Source organism: Eretmochelys imbricata, chromosome 3, assembly GCF_965152235.1.
Source record: "Eretmochelys imbricata isolate rEreImb1 chromosome 3, rEreImb1.hap1, whole genome shotgun sequence".
Taxonomy (NCBI): domain Eukaryota; kingdom Metazoa; phylum Chordata; order Testudines; family Cheloniidae; genus Eretmochelys; species Eretmochelys imbricata.
The window spans coordinates 207,974,791-207,994,831 of record NC_135574.1 but is presented as its reverse complement, the minus strand read 5'-3'; the positions used below and the strand labels follow the sequence as shown (position 1 = coordinate 207,994,831).

Genomic DNA, 20,041 nt, shown 5'->3' with positions numbered 1-20,041 from the left:
TCAGCCAAACAAATGTGTATCTTTATTTCAATTAAATTAAAAACAATATGCAAGCATATTTATGCAACATTCACTATATACACATGATTTATGCAAACGCAAGGCAATTCTACGTATGCTGATTAATCTATGGTTAGTAAAACATGACAATAACTATGGAAGATGGCCAGTGAGTGCCCCTTTTCACAAGTGACTGTTTTCATGGCATGATTAAAGAAGAATAGTTACAAGCCATGAAATGGATTATCAGTAAACCTTAACAAGAATGTGATATAACCTAGCATAGATTAACAGTCTTTCTAAACGTAGTAGAATATTTCAGACAATAGTGCTGTTTTTTTAAATTTTGTTGTCATTTTAATGACATAAGACTTTAATCTGCTCTGTTTAAAGAAAGCATTAATTACCCATTATGCTTCCTGGCAATAGTTTCTTTTTCAACTGGCACCATAATATTTAATAAAATAATAATAAAGTACCTCTTTGGTGAAGCCTAGGTACCCATACTATTCACTGTAACAATTTGTAAACAGGACCGCAATACAGTGCTATGCCTTAGTTCTAACATGGTTAGGTACCACAGATCTTCCTCACAGTCCTTTTCATGATTTTAGGAGAGTATTTTAAAGCAGGGAGTAAAGTAAAAAGGAAATTAAGAAGGATATAAAGTTCCCTGTTTTGAGATTTTTAAAAAAGTGCATAATGTTTTCATTCTAATAACTGTGTTACTGTATAGAACTGATGGATACAAGACTATATTTTCCATTCCCGTACTGGACATTAGAGATCATTACACAAAACACGGTCTCCGCTTATTGGCCAGAAAAGTCCCTTGAGTCAGTTTTCTGGTACAATCAGTTGTCCAATTTCTTTAGAACAGCATCCTGCATACTACAATAGGAACAGCGAGTTTATCAGTTGATCACGTCTGCTTCTGCAATTCAGTTTCTGTACACTGCATTCCCAACCTAGCGTAGTTTTTAATGCGTGGAGTATGCATCCAAACTCCTTGGCGCCAGCAGGTTCAGTGCATCCATTGCCAGCAACAGACGTAGTGCCAAGAAAATGCAACTCCCAGCACAAAGTACAATTCAGGAGGAGTGGGCGTTCTCCAACAAGGGTGGTCCGTCTCGGTGCATCGATGGATGGGTGTGCTCCCGTTTGTAAGTTTTTGGAGGAAGCTTTGGGATATGTTGAGAAGTGCTTTGTCGTGGAGGGACAGGTGGCCCCTCAACAGAATGGAGGTCCACGTCCTGCGGTATCAAAGGAGGGGAGGGCAGATGCCTCCGTGCTACATGTGGAGAAGGCGTTTGAGGGGGTGGGGGAGTAAACGGGGAGGGACTGTTTGGGAAAAAGGTATTGCCAAGTTCACTTTTTCTACCTAAGGGCGGTGGCTGGAGGTGTAGTGGTGAACTAGAGAAAACATCAGGAGTTCGCACAGGTTCTCGTGGTGGTAATACAGGAGGGCTTTCAGGAGGATCAGATATGGAGGTCCGGTCTGGCACGGAGTATCTTGGCGAATAGACTTTTGATGTTGGTTGTCGAGGAGGAATTGCTGGTGGACTGTCCAGATGCGCAGAAGTAATCTGAAGTATACAAACATTTAATTCAAGGGTTATCATCTGTATTATGATAGCCCCAATGCCTCAATCAGGATCAGGGCCCTGGTTGTGCTACATGTTATATGAATATGTTCAAAGACTCAATCCCTGCCTGAACACACTTAATGTCCAATTAAAGACAAGACACAGCCAACAAGTGTTAAACAATCGGAGGGGCAGGGGAGAGAGGACCCAGGCTGAGAGAGAATGACGATACAGGGCAGTGGGGGACAGGGGAGGAAGTACTGGAGGCCGCAGGAGGCATAGTGGTCTTGTGCTGCAGAGTTTCTAAGCTGATACCAGCTCAGCTGGGGCACCTCTTGTAGCAAGAGACCCAGGAATGAGTAAAATCCAAAGGGATTTACCCTCTGGAGAATGAGAGGGAAGAGAGAGGCAGATACTGTTTAATAGGAAAGGGAATGAATGATGTTCTGTCCTGAAGAAAGAATAAAGGGTGGCATCTTCAAAATTACCTACGTGACTCAGAAGCATGAGTTCCACCGACAGCCAACGGAACTATAGCATACCGTACGCCATTGCCAGCTAAGGGCATTATAGAATACTGTATGACAAAATCAGAAAGGCTAAGGCACAAAATAAGTTACATCTTACAAGGGACATAAAAGGCAATGAGAAGAGGTTCTTTAAATACATCAGGAGCAAAAGAAAGGAAAGCATAAGTCCTCTATTTAGCGGGAGAGGAGAACTAATAACCAATGGTATCAAGAAAGTTGAAGCGTTTTATGCTTATTTTACTTCAGGCGTCACTAAAAGGGTTAATGATGACCAGATACTCAACACAATTAATACTGACAACAAGAGGGAAGGAATGCAAGTCAAAAGAGGGAAAGAACGGGTTAGGTAACCTCCTAGGGAATCTGTTCCCTGGCAGTTAGGAAGTTTTTCCTAATGTCCAACCTTAAACCTCCTTTGCTGCAATTTAAGCCCATTGCTGCTTGTCCTATCCCCAGAGGTTAAGGAGAACCATTTATCACCCTCCTCGTTGTCACAATCTTTTATGTACTTGAAGACTTATCTCCCTCCCCTTTCTCCTCTCCAGACAAAACAAGCCCAATTTTTTCAGTCTTTCTTCATAGGTCAGGTTTTCTAGACCTTTGATCATTTTTGTTGATCTTCTCTGGACTTTCTCCATTTTGTCCACCTCTTTCCTGAAGTGTGGTGCCCAGAACTGGACACAATACTCCAGCTGAGGCCTTATCAGTGCCGAATAAAGAGGAAGAATTACTTCTTATGTTTTGCTTACAATACTCCTGCGAACACATCCCACAATGAGGTTAGGATTTTTTGCAACAGTGTTACACAGTTGACCCATAGTTAGTTTGTGATCCACTATAACACCCAGATCCTTTTCTGCAGTACTCCTTCCTAGGCAGTTATTTCCCATTTTGTATTTGTCCAACTGATTATTCCTTCCTAAGTGGAGTACTTTGCATTCGTCCATACTGAATTTCATCCTGAATGCCCACACATTTCTCACCTTTGAAGGCGATGATTCTGCTGGCGCAGACTCTGGTCGTCTCCGTGGAGGAACAGGAGGAGGACCAGAAGTTTCATCAGAGATTTTGGTAAAGCTTATGGATGACACAGATGCAGATCCTGATGGATGTTTAAAAACAAAAACCTTCAACATGATGTACTTTATCTGCCCTTTATTTGTTCTGATTGCTTTTAATGACTACTTAATTAGCAACAATTTGCTTTTACTGAAATACGAATGCAAGGGAGATAATTCAGCACATCATCATCATGTCTTTGGCTTGCTCATAAAAGAACAGCTGTAAAGTATGGAGATACTTTAGTTTTACACAAGGAAGCTACCTAAGAAATATATAGTCTTCTAGTTCTGGCTCCAGAACAACTTGCATTGCTATGTTATGGTCCTCTCTCTGGCTCTCTGTCAACTTCTCCTTCCTCTAAACTCTCACTACCAAAAAATATAGGTGATGGCTGGTGGTGCTGGCATAACTCCAGCATTGTAAGGGTAGATGTGACCCTGCAACCTATGGGGCATCTCAGTGATGCAGAAACATCTTATTTTATGGGAGGCAGTGTGACTCAGTGGACAGGACAGCCCAGCAGACAGGGCACTGGAATGGAACTCGGGAGATCTGGGTTCTATTCCCAGCTCTGAAATTGGCCAGCTGAATAGCTTTTGCCGTGGACAAGTCACTTCACCTCCCTGTGCTCCTGTTATATTAATCTGAAAATGGGGCTGGTGATATTTCTCCCCTTTGTAAAGTATTCTATGGTTACTGATGAAAACTGCTCTAAAACTAGGTAATAATAATAATAAATAATATGTGCACTACAGAATGACTAGCCCTCTTTGCCTGGAATGAGCAGGGCGAGAGGGAACTGATGTATTTGTGTGTCTAGGAATAACTGATGGATTTGGTGGAGCATGGAATTGTGTGAAAATATTATTCAATTTCATGCAAACTTTATGTTTTTTAACTCTACATTTTTCTTGAGAACATTTAGGCAGGTCTGGCATCATAATACTTCTAAGCTCTTATCGAGTGCAGTGGTTCTCAACCTTTCTGGACTACTGTCCCTGTTTCAGGAGTCTGATTTGTCTTGCGTACCAAGTTTCACCTCCACTTAAAAACTACTTGCTTACAAAATCACATAAAAATACAAATACATCACAGCAAACTATTACTGAAAAACTGTTTACTTTTTCATTCTGTCTGTATGAAATTTTAGTTTGTACTGACTTCGCTAGTGCTTTTTACGTAGCCTGCTGTAAAACTAGGCAAATATCTAGATGAGTTGATGTATCCCCTGGAAGACTCCTGTGTACCCTCAGCGGTATGCATACTTCTGGTTGAGAACCACTGATCTAGTGCTTTTCATCAGCAGATCTCAAAGTGCTTTACCATGAAGGTCAGTATCATTATACCAATTTTGCATAGAGGGAAACTGAGGCACAGGGAGGAGAAGTGACTTGTCCAAGGTCACCCCAGCAAATCAGTGGCCAAGCTGGGACCAGAAGTTAGGTCTCCCAAGTCCCAGTCCAGTGCTCCATCCACTACACCACACTGCCTCCCTATGAATTAGGCAGCAGAGGTAAATTAATTTTTATCCTCATTGTCCAATAACAGATTACCAGTCAGCCTGCATCCCAATTGCAAAACCCTGATGCTGAATTCACCACAAACTTTCCATCTGGGCCGTAATTTTTTAAAGTGGAAGTTTAGATTCTGGAGCACAATTCTGCATCAAGGAGTGGTTTGGCAGCAAATTCCATTGCTGCAGAATCATGAAATACGTGGTGCCCTAGATGCGTCCCTTTCCACATTCTGCTCTTGCAGAATATGGAAGAGAACACGGAATGACTTATGAGCAAGATTCCTAACCTATCCAATCTCTCACTTAAAAATAAACTTAAAGATAACAACAGGTTTCAGAGTAGCCACCATGTTAGTCTGTATTCGCAAAAAGAAAAGGAGTACTTGTGGCACCTTAGAGACTAACCAATTCATTTGACCATAAGCTTTCGTGAGCTACAGCTCACTTCATCGGACGCATGCAGTGGAAAATACCTGCATGCATCCGATGAAATGAGCTGTAGCTCACGAAAGCTTATGCTCAAATAAATTTGTTAGTCTCTAAGGTGCCACAAGTACTCCTTTTCTTTTTTTAAAAGATAATAGTAATCTAAGTAAAAATGCATTGAGACTGTCTGCCATTATGCAAGGAGGCAAAAACATTTGCAGATATAGCAAATTTGAAGGACCAAAATGATCTATCAGTTTAGATCATAAAATAGGACAAACATTTGTGACAGTCCTAATTATTTAAATGCATTCCTAGCTTTAGCACCTACTTGAATGAAAAGGACTTGAAGGATCTGAATCAAAGACGCTGCAGACATCTGTAGTACTGGAAGTAGCAGAGGCAGGAGGTGGTGTTAATGGTGTTCGTGGAGAATTTGGGGCAGATGTTGTACTTTCTGACTCACTCTCAGGGATGCGACTGTAACTAATTTTTCTTGGCTCCTGTTGCAGCGGTGTAGGGTGTCTCATGGTACCAGGCCTTGGGTTCGACGGACGAACACCCGGAGATTTGAGGGAATAGTTGTATTTTTTGGGCTGCGGTGATACCAAATATCAATATTGTGCAGTTAAAAACCTTGCAGTGAATTGAAAGTATACATTTTAAAAATCAAATTACCTTCATCTCCATCACAAAATCAGTTCAATGCAGCTTCATCATTATTCATATAAATTCTAAAACAATTTCTGCTGCATTATGGGAAACATTTTTGAAGTTATTAAGAAAAAAATTAAATCTGAATACTAACAAATCTTGGTGGAGGCTTGGAATTTCGCGGCTCTATTTCTAATGACTTGTTGAACAGATAATCTGTGAATTCCTTCTCCATGCTATTTCCCATTGGATTCAAATTTTCAAAAAACCTCTGAAACACAGGAAGTTTAGGAAGATTACATCGTATAAGTTACTATCATGGGGCAAATTCTACATACTTTATTATACAAGTAGTCCCAATGGTTTCAAAAGTGCTATGTAAGTACTATTCAGCAAAGGTGAATTACATAAAATTGCATTAGGTGAATTACATGAACTTTTAAAAAAAAAAATCATTCAAAATATCAAATGTAAGTGACATTACTCATTTCACAATTTTCGTTACTCTGACAAACTAGGGACAAGATCTTGCAAACTGCCAACACACAGAAATCCACTGACTTGGGAGGACATGAGTAAAACCCATGCGTCTTTATAGACTATCAGGGTTGGAAGGGACCTCAGGAGGTCATCTAGTCCAACCCCCTGCTCAAAGCAGAACCAATCCCCAATTTTTGCCCCCAGATCCCTAACTGGCCCCCTCAAGGATTGAACTCACAACCCTGGGTTTAGCAGGCCAATGCTCAAACCACTGAGCTATCCCTCCCCCGTCACCTCACCTCTCCTTAGGACTTGACTTAAAACACCGTATTTCCTCATTTTAGTGATGTATGTAAGAAACGACTTACAACCAGGGTTGAAAGTGCCAATTTACATTAAAGACATTTTTCTTTTTAGGATTTGTAGTAACTTCAATGTAGAAAGGAGAAGTCATATTTGAATACAGCAGAAGAGAAAACTACCTAAATTCTGCTTCCGTCATGATAGCAACATGCAGGGTTCTCATTCATGGATCGTGGAAAATGACACAGCTCTGCTGACCTTTGCCAAGAAAAAATTTTCTGGCCAAGGTACTGGGAGTCAGTGGCTCATGACAGTCCGCAGATGAGGAGCCTCATGTACTGCTTGCTATTATTGGTGTCTTCTAGTGTGAAAAAAACCTATGATCTAAGGACATCCTGCACTGTGTTACACTAGTAACTTGAGATCCAGGAGCAAACAGCCTGCTCTACAGATTCCTTTGATTTTCTCTGTTAAAATTATTTCTGAAATAATCACCACAAAGAAGCTCTCAATATTTTGGCATACAAAAATGCAACTTACTCGGATATCAGGTTCTATTCGTAAGCAGTATGGCTGGTTTTGGTACTGCTGGATCTCCCCTGTTATTTCAGCTACTTTCCTTCTCTTGCTGAAGTTTATAAGTTCTTTTCCATGTCGCTTTAGAAATTCAGGGTTGCCTTCTTCTGTTTTCAAGATGTTAGTCAAATAAATTCCTAAAATAGTGAAGAGAAGAAAAACATTCAGATACTACAGTACAAAACTATGAGGAAATAAACAATATAGCTGGAATATGAAGCCCTTTTAAAGAATTAAACTTGTGTATTTTAATTACGCAGGCCTGATCTATACTAGAAAATTAGGTTGGAATAAGTACATCGCACAGGGGTGTGAAAAATCCAAACCCTTGAGCGGCATAGCTAAGATGACTAAGTCCCTATGTAGCCATCACTAGGTCAATGGACGAATTCATCCGTTAACCTAGCTACTACCTCTCGGGCAAGTGGATTACTTATGCTGATGGGAGAATCCCTCCTGTTGGTGTAGGTAGTATCTACAATGAAGTGCTACAGGGGCACACCTGTACCACCGTAGATTTAAGTGCAGTCTTAAAACAAAATTTTCCCTATCACAATCAATGACAGAGTTGTCTGCTTTACAAATAACGGCAATACCTTAACCCTTTCCTTGAAAACTGCCTGTTTGCATGAGACTCTCAAGATCAATCTATTTATTTACCTACCACTTATAAAGCACACACCACAGGGAAATCTAATTATGTTTGAAATTACATTGCCTCACAAAATTCAATGAGCTGACAGAAGTGGAGTGTGCTGTTTCCTTCCTTTCACTAGCATTGCCTTATTCGTTCTCAGTTCAGCTCCAGCCAGTTACTGATCTGAGCCAAGCCCTGGATAACGGAGATGAAGCTTTTTATGCCTGATGTGAAAGCGATGTGGAGCTAGCCACTGTTGCGTATTGCTGGCAGTTTAGTTCATGCTGTGTCAATCTCCTCTAATGGCTTCATGGAGATATTGAACAACAAGAGGATTAAAGAGAGAATGGAACTCTACAGATGAGGGCACTGGACCTGCGGGGTCCATCATGAGTCCTCGGATGCATGGCTTTTGTAAATGGAAAATTTACATTTACATGCTTCACCAACCTATTCAAATTCTTTGAGGGGGTCAAAAAACATGTGGACAAGGATGATCCAGCTGATACAGTGGACTCGGACTTTCAGAAAGCCTCTCACACAGTCCATCATTAAAGATCTCTTAAGCAGAGTACGCAGCCATGGGATAAGAGAGATGGTCCTCTCATGCATCAGTAGCTGGGTACAAGATGAGTAAGAAAGGGTAAGAATAAATAGTTAAGTGTTCATTGGGGAGAGAAGCAAATAGCAGGGTCCCCTCCAGGATCTGTAGTGAGACCAGTGCTGTTCAACATATTCATAACTGATATGAAAAAAGGGGTAAATCGTGAGGTGGCAAAGTTTGCAAACAATATAAAATTGCTCAAGATAGTTAAGTACAAATCAGACTGTGAAGAGTTACAAAAGAATCTCACAAAAGTGAGTGACTGGGCAACAAAATGGCAGATGAAATTCAATGTTGATGAATGCAAAGTAATGCACATTGGAAAATATAATCCCAACTACACATACAAAATGATGGGGTCTAAATTAGCTGTTACCTCTCAAGAAAGACCTTTGAGTCATCCTGGATAGTTCTATGAACACATCTGTTCAATGTGCAGTGGCAATCAAAAAAGCAAACAGAATGTTAGGAACCCTTAGGCAAGGGATACATAAGGAGACAAAAAAAATATGATAATGCTGCTATATAAATCCATGGTAGGCCCCTGCTTCCAGTTCTGGTTGCTCCATCTCAAAGATACATTAGAATTGGAAAAAGTACAGAGAAGGGCAACAACAGCGATCAGGGGTATGGAACAGCTTTCGTGTAAGGAGAGATCAAAAAAACTGGGACTGTTCATCTGAGAAAAGAGACAACTAAGGGAGGAATATGATTCAGGTCTGTGAAATCATGTATTGTGTGGAGAAAGTGAATAAGGAAATGTTATTGACCCCCTCACATAACACAAACTAGGGGTCAAACAATGAAATTGATATGCAGCAGGTATAAAACAAACAGAAGGAAGTACTTCTTCACACAATGCACAGTCAACCTGTGGAACTCACTGCCAGGGGATCTTGTGAAGGCCAAAAGTATAACTGGGTTCAAAAAGAATTAAGTTCCTGGAGGATAGGTCCATCAATATCTATTAGCCAAGATGGTCAGAAATTCTTTTCTCTGCATATTCAGTCATACTGCACATTTGTGTGGCTCTTTCACATACCAATAGGGGAGAGAAAATGTGTTACAGTCAGAGACAGCTGAAACTAAGTTTAACTTCTTTTAAAAAACTGATTAGACCTAAAGCTCAGTGTTCCTTTAAAATATAAAAGGAGTACTTGTGGCACCTTAGAGACTAACCAATTTATTTGAACATAAGCTTTCGTGAGCTACAGCTCACTTCATTGGATGCATCCGATGAAGTGAGCTGTAGCTCACAAAAGCTTATGCTCAAATAAATTGTTTAGTCTCTAAGGTGCCACAAGTCCTCCTTTTCTCTTTGCGAATACAGACTAACAGGGCTGTTACTCTGAAACCTTTAAAATATACTTCTCACTTCTGCTTGTATTTCTGTCGCGTCCTTGGCAAACATTAACTGACATTTCTTTTATACTGCTCATCCCGAATCAAACCTACTTACCAAAGAAAGGCACACATGGAGGATTAATGGACCTGAGTTTTGCCAAATATTTCTTATAGTGATCCTCACTCAATTCATGAGCTTCTTCTAAAATCTTTTTCTGTCGACTTGGAATTTGCTGAAAAGATACACAGATAGGTTAGTTTGGAGGGCACTGTGGTCCAGTACCCCATCCACAAGACCAGGACTGACAGCTGCCATTGCCTAGTTGTGTGACCCTGGGGAAGTCACAGGCTCAGATTTTTAAAGGCATTTATGTGTTGTTGTAAAACAGCCTAAATCAGTTTGGTGTTGCAACGCTCAGCACAGCAACATCTCAATACCCTTAAAATTCTGGGCCTTAACCGCTTTGAGCCTCAGTTTCTGAAAAATGGGATACTAATACTTTGAGATCTAGAGACGAAAAGAGCTATATGGGTATAAGAATCAGGACATTGAACCTCCAACCCAGGTCAGCTAGGGCTCTTCACAAAAGCCTGACTTTCATACATACCCCTCAGCCCCTGACCATAATCTTAATTATAATTATAGTAGCTAAGTAAATTATTGATGCGGGCAGCCTTGATTTCCTGTCAATCATAATATTGGTAGTATACCTCTAAAACCTTTAAATCCTGCAAATACCTATGTCAGTTACGCACTCCCATTTCAGTGTAGGTCAAGCAGCCCAATTAACTGGGTATGGATCCTATGCTGAAGTGTATGGAGGCAACCTGCTAGAAGATGCAGACTTTTTTCCTGCTTCCTGCGGCTGGTGCGTTCCACCTCTTTCCCCAGACACCCACTACTCTGATCAATCTGCCTATGCCTTTCTGATAAACCACCTTTTATTTTCAATCTTGCCAGTTACTAGTTTCAGGGAGTGGGGTCTGGTGATTTGCCATGTCTTTCTGCCTTACTTACCATTGTATTCACTTTGGGGACCCCTGGAATGACAGTTAACCACCTCTGACATTACACAGAAATTTATAACTATATTTTACACTCTCATTCAATCTTCCATGGTGATTTTACTTCCCTTGAGGAAGCCAGGGATGCTGCACACTTATATTCGTGGTGCAGTCTGCATATTGTTGAAGTATTCGCTTTTCCTGCTTTATGCACAGGTATGTAGTCCTTGCCAATGGCTCAGCTGATCCCCGACATCAAATGACCTACACGGAGGACTAAATCCTCAGATGATGCAAACAACTGAAGTCATAATTGGAGGAGTTCAGAGGACTAGGTACAGCACTACAAATATACCTATGCACACATGTGCAGTACATCTGGGGATTCACCATCATTGGGTTTTTTCCTCACCAACAACTCAAAAGTGATTGAAGGAATTTTAGTAAACATTTCCAGAAACATTCATCTTTGGTCAGAAATTCAGCCCAAAAGGCAAAAAAGTTGTAGAAAGCTGTAAGCATCTGAAAATAAGGAGTTATAATAGTGATCGTTTTGCAACCTTTAACTGTAGTATTTGCTCTGACCCTGTAATAAAACAGTATTTTTTAGAAAGTCTAACAAGGAGCTTTAACAAATATTTCCTACATCCCATTTCTTTTCCTTCAGTTTTGAGTCTTGGTACATCGATTCTTCCATATTTTTCATTAACTGTTTCCCCTTATTCGTAAAATTTCTGTATTGAATATTTTTAAAAAAATTTTAGTTGAAATGTTTTTCCTTCATCTTCCCTTCAAGACACTGTTCGTCCACTGAACGCATCCGATGAAGTGAGCTGTAGCTCACGAAAGCTTATGCTCAAATAAATTTGTTAGTCTCTAAGGTGCCACAAGTCCTCCTTTTCTTTTTGTTCTTCCTCAGTTTCTTTCAGGTTTTTAACTCCCATCCATCTCTCTGCTTTAGTCCTTCACTCTAGTTTTCTGCTTTATTCTCCTCAGCCCCTTTTAGTCTCTGTTCTGTCTTGTGATTGGCAGTGGCTGAGTCCAGATAGCGTGAACATTAAGTACAAAAGCAAAGGCTCCTTCAAAGTGCAAGAGCCTGTTACCACCCTTAATGCGCTATTGAAAGGAGAAGCATTTATAGTAACAGAATGTAACTTAACTATAACACAATTTCTAGACTGAAAACTGAAAACATTATAACCTACCTCAAATGTGTGATCCAGTCTATACACAGGTGAAGAGTTCATAGCACTGACAACTTCAAGAACACCATTGAAGTTATTCAGCTCCTGAAAAACTTGCAGGATCTCAATTATCCGACTCACTACAATTACTCTTTCCTCTAGGTTTTCTGTTTCTACGATGCATCTAAGTACACAAACAGAATGCTAATTTTGTAGAAATAAAACAGAGCCAGAACTCTGCCAAGCAACAAAGATTCAGCTATAGCACAAAGTGTACCGTTCTGAAATGTTTCAACAGATCCAAAAAGGCCCACCAAACAACAGGAGGGAGATTTAGAACAAGTTAGGTCCCATTTCTCAGGTTAAAAAGCTGGGAATATTAGAAGTAGTCTTCGAAGGATTAGATTTTTATCAATAAAAGCTGATAAATGTTGATTTCAACATACACACAAACCAACACAAAAATATTTCCATTGATGATGATAGAAGTTTATAGACAGGCAAAGCAAGAAAAATGCTGCTTGAGAACTTACAGTCTCATTTAACGATATTTACTTTGTGTATTTTGACATGTGATGTTGACAATTTGTGTTTTAACAGTTATAAAGCTTTAACTATCTGAAACCCAACATCTATGATCATTAAATTATTGTTTGACACCCTTGCATAATTTTCCACAATTGTGAAAGTTTACATAGATAAAAATTGAAAAAAAATTGCTTAAAACCCATAATTTTGTGCAACTGTGAACACTTTTATCGTTTTTTAAATCAAAACCAGTGCTTAAAAAACACATTTTCTGTCGAAATTATAATAAGAATTAAAATCAAATTCTGCCAAGCCTACTTACAAGTAGTTGTTCTCAGAGACAAACTGAAACATTTAGCCATTGCTCAAGTAGAGGATTCGCCAAGGCAAAATTTCTCCTAAGGTTACCTCTCAGGAAGCATCTGAATGAACTACATATATCCACTGACATTCCAAAGTAGAGATTTAAAAAATGAACAAAGAACACCCTTACTTTTCAAACCACAAAGTGAGATTAGTGGTGTGCCGTATCATTTTGAGAAGGTTGGGAGAATTAATTTCTTTATCTTCCTTGGTCCACACACTTCCAACTAGTTCTGATGGCTGCACAGCTCTAAAAGAAATTATATAAAAAAATAAAAATAAAGCACAATAATATAAAACTTTTTAAAAAGACTACCATTATTCCAAAAAAAGTCTTAATTATCAGTGAATTTTAATTTAGTGAAGGACCATTGCTTGAAAAAACTACTTAGCTTATCGTGAACTACCATGATCTCAAAATCAAAATACTCACTGAATGAAGAAAATGATTGGTATTCCTTTGCTTCTGTTTGCTCTTTGCATCACGGTATCAATTAACAAATATTTAAAACACACACATTAATAGTAAAAAGAACAGGAGTACTTGTGGCACCTTAGAGACTAACAAATTTATTAGAGCATAAGCTTTTGTGGGCTACAGCCCACTTCATCGGCTGCATAGAATGGAACATATAGCAAGATATTTATATATATATATACACACATACACACACACACACACACATACACACACGTGTGTATACACACGCACACACACAGAGATAAGTTGGAAGTTACCATACAAACTGTGAGAGGCTAATTAGTTAAGATGAGCTATTATCAGCAGGAGAAAAAAACTTTTGTAGTGATAATCAAGATGGCTCATTTAGACAGTTGAAGATGTCAACTGTCTAAATGGGTCATAGAATCATAGAATATCAGGGTTGGAAGGGACTTCAGGAGGTCGTCTAGTCCAACCCCCTGCTCAAAGCAGGACCAATCCCCCATAGTTGCCCCAGATCCCTAAATGGCCCCCTCAAGGATTGAACTCACAACCCTGGGTTTAGCAGGCCAATGCTCAAACCACTGAGCTATCCCTCCCCCCCATCTTGATTATCACTACAAAGGTTTTTTTTCCTCCTGCTGATAATAGCTCATCTTAACTAATTAGCCTCTCACAGTTTGTATGGTAACTTCCAACTTTTCTGTGTGTATATCTATCTATCTCTATCTTATTATATGTTCCATTCTATGCATCCGACGAAGTGGGCTGTAGCCCACGAAAGCTTATGCTCTAATAAATTGGTTAGTCTCTAAGGTGCCACAAGTCCTCCTGTTCTTTTTGCGGATACAGACTAACACGGCTGCTACTCTGAAACCTGACAATAGTAACTGCCTTTCATCTAAATCAGGGGTCTCAAACTCAAATGACCACGAGGGCCACATGAGGACTGGTACATTGGCCCGAGGGCCGCACCACTGACCACTCCTACCCCCCACTGCCCCGCCCCCACTCCACCCCTTCCGTGAGGCCCTGCCCCTGCCTGGCCTCTTCCCACCCCTTCCCTGAAATCCCCACCACAACTCCATTCCCTACCTGCCTCCAGGGGGTGCAGGAGGTATGCAGGGTGCGTCAGGGGGCTCAGGGCAGGGGGTTGGGGTGCAGGAAGGGGCTCAGGGCAGGGGGTTCGGGTGCAGGAAGGGGCTCAGGGCAGGGGGTTGGGGTGCAGGAAGGGGTTGGGGTGCAGGAAGGGGCTCAGGGCAGGGGGTTCGGCTGCAGGAGGGGTTCGGGGGCAGGTCCGGTCTGGAGTGCACTGGGGGAAGGGCAGGCTCCCTGCCTGCCTGCCCTGCCCCCGCGCTGCTCCGGGAAGCAGCCGGAACCTGGGAGGGTGGGCCACAGGGGTCTGTGTTGCCCTGGCCGCTCCTCCAGGTACCTCCCCTGAAGCTCCCATTGGCCCCCTCCCCCATGTCCTGGCCGCTTCCTGGAGCGGTGCGGGGGCACGGCAGGCAGGCACGGAGAGAGGGAGTCTGCCCTGCCCCTGGTGCACACCGGCCCAGAGCCGCTCTAGGTAAATGCTTGGGGGGTGGGAGGGGCCCCCCGTGGGGAGCTGGCGGGCCACAGAAAATAACGTTGCGCGCCACGTGTTTGAGACCCCTGCTCTAAATGAAGTATGAGGTCTAAACCTCATTGACACCCCTCTCACAAACTGCTGTTGGATTCTCTGTGGTTCATAATACGCTTTACAAACTAGGATATGAAGGGAAATGGTTTAACTGGTTCTCAAAGATTTGCCCATTGTGGAAATATCAAAGTATCAGGAGCTATTCTCCTCTACTATAGTGAAATTAATAGTATGCATTAATTATAGGTGCTTAGATACCTTGATGTCCATGATATAAACATACAAATATTTTCACTTTGTGGTGCATCTTTAAACTCCTTTGCAGCGTAATTAATGACCTAACACACAACATATGTCAAGGGGGCATGCCAATAGTGGGGATCTGTACAGAAGGCCTGCAGAAGTAATTTTGGGACTATTTTGGGTTTGTGCAATAATGTGGTATAGTACTTTCAGTTTTTCAATGGAGGACAAATACCTGTAAAGATCTGACTCGAGTAAAGTGAGCTGTCGAGCAATTTCTATTGGGTGCAAAGTGAGCAAGTCAAAAGTTTCTGGCTGTCCTGGCTTGCTTATATGCCACTCAATTGCAGGTGGTGAACTTTCAAAAGTAATATTGTGGCTTGGCCCAATGGCTTGTGCCTGCTTTTTCCGGTAGATTATCTTTGTGATTGATTCGACCCATTTCTTCATAGCTTTACCTGGAATAAAGAGACATTGTTAACATTTATTTAATGCTTTTAATTCTATGTTTCTTCGAAGAGGCCAATGTCATTTTTTAAATCTCCACGTTACAAACATTATACCTCAGTACTCTGAGGTAAGTAAGCATTCTCCCAAATTTAAAGAAGGGCAAACAAGCACAGCAGGGTTTCACTCACACAAAGCCAAGCAGCAGCAAAGCTAGAAATAGTAGCAGGAGCCCAGTGATCCTGGTAGTAGCACATATGTAATTCCTTCTGAATTAATGGGAGTTTCACACAGGGAACTGAAGGGAAAACTGAACCCCAGAAAAAACAGTTACTAACCTTTTCTGTAACTGTTGTTCTTTGAGATGTGTTGACCATGTCCATTCCACTTCAGGTGTGTGCATGGCCAGTGTGCTAGCATTGACGATCCTTCCATTAGCGGTACCTGTGGGGCAGAGCCACCCTCAACCTGTCTATGTGGGCATAAGTACATTTTGTCTTTGTAAAAGACTGTATAAGGTGGGTCAGACACCAAGGCTTGCAATTTTCCTACTCTCTGTGGAGAGAATTGTCACCACAAAGTTCACTTTCGTTAAAAGATGAAGTAACGAACAGGTAGCCAACTGATCAAAGGGAAGACCCATAAGACTTAATAACACCAGATTTAAGTCCCAAGGAGGGATGGGATACTCCACTTGGAGAAATAAATGGTCCAGATCCTTTAAGAACCTGAGTGACACTGGTTTGGAGAATATAGCGCAATCTGCAATTGGAGGGTGGAAAGTGGAGATAGCTGCTAGGTGAACTCTGATGGAACTGATGGAAAGACCTTGATGTTTCAGCTGTAACAAATAGTCCAGGATATGCTGTATAGGAGCCCAGAGTGGAGAAACCCTTTCCTGCTGAGACCACAAGAAGAACTGCTTTCACTTCAACAGGTAAGTGTACCTAGTAGGTGGTTTCCTGCTATTCAAAAGAATGTTTTGTACATTCCTTGGACGGACCTCCTGAGGTACTTTCCACAGAATATCCCGGCTGTAAGGTGAAGAGTCACTGGTTAGGATGAAGGAGGTGACTGTAGTTCTGAGAGATCAGGTCTGATTCTGGAGGTTATGTCAGCGGAGCCCAAGTTGAGAGGCTCAGCAGAGTGGAGAACCATTATTGGCAAGGCCCCACTGGTGTTATGAGGATTGTACGAGCATGATCCTGCTTGATTTTTAATAATACTCTGGGGAGGAGCAGAACTGGAGGGTAAGCATACATAAGTCTGTCCTTCAGGGTAACAGAAAAGCATCTGTCAGGGATGCTGGATTGTGACCCACTCTTAAAAACAAAACAAAACAAAAAAACTGCTGACACTTTCAGATGTGACGAGTTGTAAACAGGTCTACATGGGGAACCTCTATGCTTGAAAAATTACTCTTACTGTATCTGGCTGGAGACACTACTCATGGAGACTGGTGAAAGACCTGCTCAAGCAATCTGATAAAGTATTCTGAATACCCAGAAGGAGTTTGGGGTGAAGTGTATTGGTGTTACAAAACTACCAAAGCTGTATTGCTTCTTAGCACAGGAGATTCGATCTGGCCCCTCCTAGTCTGTTCACAGAGATCATTGCTGCTGTATTGTCCATAAGAACTAGGAAATTTCTTCTTTTCTGTGGGGAAGGAAAGCGTGACAAGCCAAGTGGAGAGCTCTCAACAACCTCACATTTATGTGGAAAGCTACCTATCCCCTGGCCAGACCAGAGACTCCCCAGGTGGGTTTCCCAACCTAGGGAAGAAGTCTCTGTAACTGGAGTCAATGCTGACTGTAGAGGAACAAAAGGAACTCTCATATGTACATTGGCAGGGTACACTCACCAGTTCAGAGCGTTTAAGACCTCCTCTCAGTCCTACTGGCTGTAGATGGCAATGAAGGTGTTTGCCACAACACCTTTGTGGGTTCTACAATATCCTCATTTATGGAGAGAGCCACTCAGGAGGCCCCTGCTGACCCCAAAATGTCCAATCTGTGCATGCTTATCTGAACTACTTCTACCTGTAATTCCAGGGAGGAAGCAACCCTCTTCAACAGAGGTGGAGCCTCCCTTCACAATTCCACTGGGCCAGTTTGTTCTTGTTCGGTACCAAACATGGTACCGGACCTGACCTTTCATGCCTCCTCCAGTGAACTATTACAACCACTGCTTGAGGATCTGGAGGGAGGCGGGTGCAGAGAGGATCTAGTGGTGGGAGGGAATCCCCCCGGGTTTCAATATGGCCAATGGTAGGGCACAGGACCTCAGCTTCTTCCCAACCACAGCTCCATGCCCACCGACCAATGCAGAATGTCAGCTGCATATCAAGGATGAAAGAGTGACTATTCAGGTGATAAACCCGAGTCGCCTTATCAGGGAGGAGCAGTATCTCTCAGTGCCAAGAAGCAATGGTGACACTCAGAAGATGCTACCAAAGAAAGCATGCTAGGCTTGGCCCTTGACAGCACCTGCAAGCAGGTGCAGGATGGTCTGAAGGTGCCCAACAGCTGAGCTCTACCTGCAGGTGGGTCAGAATGAATGTTCACTGGTGCCAGACAAGAAGTCTCCTAAACCGCTGGTGAAGCTGGAACTGACAGAGGCAGGAGATTGCGTGCCGCATCTTATGCCTCCGGCATTGAGAGGTTCCCTTGACGCTGCTGCGCTGAAGAGGTCGGCACCCCTAGATGTGATGGTGCTCCAGTAGTGGTCAGTCTCAACAGCATCTGTACCGGAGTAAACGACCCTGCCTAACATGCTATTTGCACCAGAGAGTGTCTCCTCATCAAGGGCATTCTTTCCTGTTTCCCAGCCTGCTTGTTGGTTGACAGTGGTGGGGACCTCAATCTCTTAGAGGGTGGATCCTTCAACTCACCCAACCATTGTTTCTTCCTTAGCACCAGGAAAGAAGATGGGTGCTGAGACTCTACAATGTCCAGAGAAGCACGCCTAACAGAAGTAAAGGCGCTTGGTGCCCAATCTGGGCAGGAAAGCTCTGAAGGTGGACACAGTGCCATCTCCATGAGACAGTTACATAGTCTCACCTTTCTTTCACTTTTAGTTTGCGGATTAAAGTCCCTGCAGATTTGGCATCTGTCCTGGACATTAGTCTCCCCGAGGCACTTCAGATGCCTGTAAAGCAGGTCACTTATTGGCATCAACTCGTAGCATTTGGTGCAAGGCTTGAAGCCTGGAGACCGAGTGATACCTTGGTACTGGGCGTCAGCCCCCAGACAAGTGGAAACCAAAATATACACCAAGAACAATACTAAATAAATTAAACATATCTAAACTAACTATAAAACTACTAGATGAATACCAGCTACAAATACTAGAAAAACAAATTCCCAGCAAGGGAAAAAAACCACTTGCAAGAGCAAGCTACCATGCTCTGTCTACCGTCATGAGTGGTAAGAAGGAACAGAGGGGAGGTTGGGGGCAGCTCTGCCCTTCATAACATTGCACAGCAGTGTAGGGTAGAAAAGGGTATATGTCCTGTGCCAACAGGTATCACTAAGGGAAAAATCTAGTGCACTGGGTGCGCACACACCTCAAGTGGAATGGACACATGCAATCACTCAAACTCCTGCATTCCAGTCTTATGCTCTGTCCACAAGACCAAAGATTTCCAAACTGGCCAGTCTACAGAATTTGCTGACAATCCACAGTGAACTGATTAGTCACATGCTTGTTCTCTTCCTGTTTCAAGCTGCTAAATATACATTAAAACACTTTTCTAACAATCTTTTCCTTTATGCAACTGCTGTAGCTGCCACAGGGATGTTTCGTTATTGAAAATGAATGGGGAAGGTTTGCTACACAATTTATGAACTGGGGGGAGGCAGCCTATGCGATAACCTCTCAAGATGTGGTTCACACTGTGAAACAGCCTGAGAATCCCTGCTCTAGAGTACACTGTTTCCTCCATTAAGCTTTTATGAAAGTTACTCCTAACTATAGCTAAAGGGATTTCCCCCAATAAGCAGGTGACCAAAGACTATTTTGACCTGCTTTCAAAACTACCCACTCAGTTGCTGGCAATTTTCAACTATAGCAGTTCATTTTCAATATAACTAGAATTATATTTTGGCCATCAGAGTTAAGTAACATGGATCATATTTTTCTGAATAGGCACCATATTTCTGGGAATGAAAACAGCAGTTGATTTTTAAATAAAGGTTAATTCAGGGTATGCACTGAGTAACATAAGTCATCATAAGCGCCCAACATTTCATTTTCCTTCATCCACTGACCGTAAGGGAGCATCACCACATAACAAAGATGTCTAACACTGGACATATTTTAAAATGCTGATATCTATTGTAATCATAAATACCTCTTACTGTCCCAATGAATTCTTCCAATCGGTGCAAAAGATCTACATCTCTCTCAAAGTCATAGAAGTGGTGTTCTACCCAGTGTCGGCATACATTTAACACTCTACAACGTTAAAGGAGAGATTATAAACTCTCTGT

General features: G+C 42.0%; 1 protein-coding gene across 1 annotated transcript in view; it reads right to left on the bottom strand.

The window, feature by feature from the left end:
* SOS1 (SOS Ras/Rac guanine nucleotide exchange factor 1) overlaps positions 1 to 20,041 on the bottom strand; it is an 88,361-nt gene continuing 68,320 nt past the window's right edge. Inside the window, exons 13-22 of the mRNA XM_077814172.1 lie at positions 19,903 to 20,006; positions 15,340 to 15,562; positions 12,929 to 13,048; positions 11,929 to 12,091; positions 9,834 to 9,951; positions 7,098 to 7,270; positions 5,929 to 6,045; positions 5,452 to 5,716; positions 3,100 to 3,218; positions 1 to 1,586 (exon numbers count right to left, since the gene is read on the bottom strand). Coding sequence (XP_077670298.1) covers positions 1,092 to 1,586; positions 3,100 to 3,218; positions 5,452 to 5,716; positions 5,929 to 6,045; positions 7,098 to 7,270; positions 9,834 to 9,951; positions 11,929 to 12,091; positions 12,929 to 13,048; positions 15,340 to 15,562; positions 19,903 to 20,006 — 1,897 coding nt within the window. The 3' untranslated portion in view covers positions 1 to 1,091. The remainder of the gene's footprint in view (positions 1,587 to 3,099; positions 3,219 to 5,451; positions 5,717 to 5,928; positions 6,046 to 7,097; positions 7,271 to 9,833; positions 9,952 to 11,928; positions 12,092 to 12,928; positions 13,049 to 15,339; positions 15,563 to 19,902; positions 20,007 to 20,041) is intronic.